The 3,305-nt window shown below is 39.6% G+C and overlaps 1 protein-coding gene across 1 annotated transcript; it reads right to left on the bottom strand.

Moving 5' to 3' along the window:
* Positions 1-1,600: 1,600 nt before the first annotated feature.
* Positions 1,601-2,478, bottom strand: LOC128196099 (uncharacterized). Its single transcript, XM_052875796.1, has 2 exons — positions 2,278-2,478; positions 1,601-2,195 (listed from the first exon to the last, which is right to left on the bottom strand). Exons 1-2 carry the CDS (start codon positions 2,418-2,420, stop codon positions 1,601-1,603), a joined length of 738 nt encoding a protein of 245 aa, XP_052731756.1. The 5' UTR covers positions 2,421-2,478.
* Positions 2,479-3,305: the final 827 nt, after the last annotated feature.

The raw sequence follows: 3,305 nt of genomic DNA, 5'->3' as shown, positions 1-3,305 counted from the left end.
CTTCAAGGATGCGATTATTTTAAATGGTGCAATGAAGCTAATTTGGATGAAAGGGATACTATTATTGCTAGGCAAAGGAGGAAAATTATTAGTCTGGAGAAATCTGCTATGGTTTCTCAGAAATGGGAGAAGCAATTAACATGGATGCTATGTTTTATGGGGTTTATTAATGTGATCCTTGTTTGTATCTTGTTTAAAATTCCATGACTATTTTGTATTAGACAATGTGTTGTTTTAGACAGTTGTTGAAAATGAATGAAAAATCTCAATTTCTGCTTTCAATAGCTAATTGGCAGTGATATTGTTGAAGAAGGTGGATGTTCTTTCAATAGTTAAGTTGTAGTGATATGGTTGAGACAGGAACAATTTGATGACAGCTAAGTAAACTCTCCAAATATAACATGCAGACAATAAAATAAATTCAAATTTGATGACAGCTAAATTCAAATTTGATGACAGCAACAATTTAATGGCTACTGTACACAGTTATCAGTTGCAGTAGAAACAATATTGCACTTGTCATTTATCTTCACATGAAAATAACTAATAAATAATATAAGATTCAATGGCAGTTGAGTATAAAATCAGAGCTTGGAATGCACATTGAATATGACAGCAGAATTCACTTGAAATGCTTGACGAGCGTCCATTTGCGATGAACCGAGCGTGCCCTTGCTATGTGACGAGCGTGTTGGGCGATGAGCGTCCTGGTGACGAGCGTCCACTTCATGTTCTCTGGATGAGCGTCTTGACGAGCGTCCATTTCATATTCTATGGACGAGCGTCCTCTTGTGCGTGTAGGGAGCGACGAGCGTCCGCTTGCGATGAACCGAGCGTGCCCTTGCTATGTGACGAGCGTGTTGGGCGATGAGCGTTGTGGTGACGAGCGTCCACTTCATGTTCTCTGGATGAGCGTCTTGACGAGCGTCCATTTCATATTCTATGGACGAGCGTCCTCTTGTGCGTGTAGGGAGCGACGAGCGTCCGCTTGCGATGAACCGAGCGTGCCCTTGCTATGTGACGAGCGTGTTGGGCGATGAGCGTTATGGTGACGAGCGTCCACTTCATGTTCTCTGGATGAGCGTCTTGACGAGCGTCCATTTCATATTCTCTGGACGAGCGTCCTCTTGTGCGTGTAGGGAGCGACGAGCGTCCGCTTGCGATGAACCGAGTGTGCCCTTGGTATGTGACGAGCGTGTTGGGCGATGAGCGTCCTGGTGACGAGCGTCCACTTCATGTTCTCTGGATGAGCGTCTTGACGAGCGTCCAATGTTCATACGTGCATATTCATGAATCTGCTGAGTGCAGACAGCTAAATGCAGCTCAATTCAAATTTCAGTCATCAGAAACTGTCATTTCTGATGAAAATAACTAATAATTAATATAAGATTCATCAGAAACTGTGATTCAAACGGCACATTGAATATAAAATCAGAAACTGTGGTTCAAACTGGACATCATATTCATTGAACAGACAATACTTTTCTTCATGAAATAATACATCAGCACACAATACATATTGAAGTTTGTATCCAAAAAAAGGTGCTAGCCGAAACAAAGTACCAAAATACATATTAATAATAGTTAATGACTTTCTAAATCAGTTTGAAGGTGCTGTGGCAGTTGGGTCAGCTGGTGTTGAAGTTGTCTGAGGTGCTGTTGTTGATGGGTGACTTTGTTGGGGTTGTTCAACCTCGCATTGAGTAATTTGACTTGATTGAGTTGCATTTGGAGTTGTTGGAGCAGCTTGGGCAGCTTGTGGACAATTATTTCTTTTATGTCCAAGCTCTCTACATATGCCACATCTCTTACGTGTTCCACCTTGTCTTAGTTCAGTGTCATCTTTCTTAAGCTCCCAAGGCTCTAATCTTCTTTTCTTTTTCGGTCTACCAGGCAAAATTCTCTTAGGTGGAGGCAACACATCAGGCATTGAAGTCATTTCCCACATATGAGCACCGTGGACTGGATATATCATTGGAAAGTATGTTTGTTCATAGGTTGACTTTGTAAACCAATGTGAGATGTAGTCTTCTCCATTGATGTTTAAAAATGTCATGGCAGTGAGGGCATGACAGCATGGGATTCCTGTTATACTCCATTTCCTGCAACTACAGTCCACTTTATCTATGTCAACAACAAACTTGTCACCAATGTTGGAAGTGTGTCTCACTTCAAATAATTTCAATCCTGACCAGCTGGAAAATGAAATTTGGATTCAAGTGAGTAAGTAAAGTAAAGAAATTAAAACAAATAAAACTTCATATTATGAAATCATACCTAGGTATCCAATATTTTGTGTTGTTTAATTCCTTTTGAAATCGTTTATAAATTTTGGGGCAAATGGAACCTTCATATAACCTTATCTTCTCTCTATTTCTTGCCCATCTCTTCATTAGATACATACGAATGTCTTCCATCATTGTTATGATGGGCTTAGCCCTTGCATCCAAGATCACACTATTAAAAGCTTCAGAGATATTGTTTACTATGGTGTCACAAGCAGCTGTGGGTGTAAACCTTGACCTTGACCAAAATCTATATAAAGAAAAACACACACATTTATAACACAACCAAACAGTTCTAAATAATTGACATCGCTAACACTCTTGAAAACATACCTTGGTGGAATACCTATCAAGTGCTTAAAGGCCTCTACATTGACATCTTTTATTTCTCTCATGACTGCCTCCCATGCTTGAGGATGGGTTGATGATGCTGCCTTCCATAATAGACGTTTCAGATTTTTTCCAGGATATTTTTTCCTAAAATTTGCATATATGTGGCGGACACAAAACCTTTGATGAACACGAGGTAGAAGTTCTTGTATTGCTGGCAGAAGTCCCTATCAAATGATACAAGTAAATTTACTGAACATGAACATGGAAGACTAAGGTCTCATAATAAAAAACAATGAAATATAACTTACTTTTTGTTGATCTGAGATAAATGTATACGTTGAACACTTTTCAACACCACCAAGATCATCAATCAAGAATTCCAAAAACCAAGTCCAGGTTTCCTTATTCTCCACCTCCACAACAGCATATGCCAAAGGTAACATTTGGTCATTACCATCTCTTCCAACTGCTGTTAACAATTCACCCCCATATTTCCCTTTCAAGAAACACCCATCCAAACCTACAATGGGCCTACATGATATGAAACTCACCTTACATGCCTTCAAACAAACATAAAGTCTCTTGAATACTTGGTTGCCCTCATTAGGTTCTACACTAACTTTGACAGTTGATCCAGGATTTGACCTAAGGAGCTCATTGGCATAGTCATATACCCTTTTATATTGT

Source organism: Vigna angularis, chromosome 4 (assembly GCF_016808095.1).
Source record: "Vigna angularis cultivar LongXiaoDou No.4 chromosome 4, ASM1680809v1, whole genome shotgun sequence".
Lineage (NCBI taxonomy): Eukaryota > Viridiplantae > Streptophyta > Magnoliopsida > Fabales > Fabaceae > Vigna > Vigna angularis.
The sequence above is the reverse complement of the archived record's forward strand: the minus strand, read 5'-3'. Positions and strand labels throughout refer to the sequence as shown.

Excerpts from the sequence above, each read along its gene's own strand:
- LOC128196099 (XM_052875796.1), bottom strand. The coding sequence starts at position 2,420 with ATGATGGAAGACATTCGTATGTATCTAATGAAGAGATGGGCAAGAAAT. Across the intron at positions 2,196-2,277 it reads ACAAAATATTGGATACCTAG|CTGGTCAGGATTGAAATTAT; the intron begins GTATGATTTCAT and ends TTCATTTTCCAG.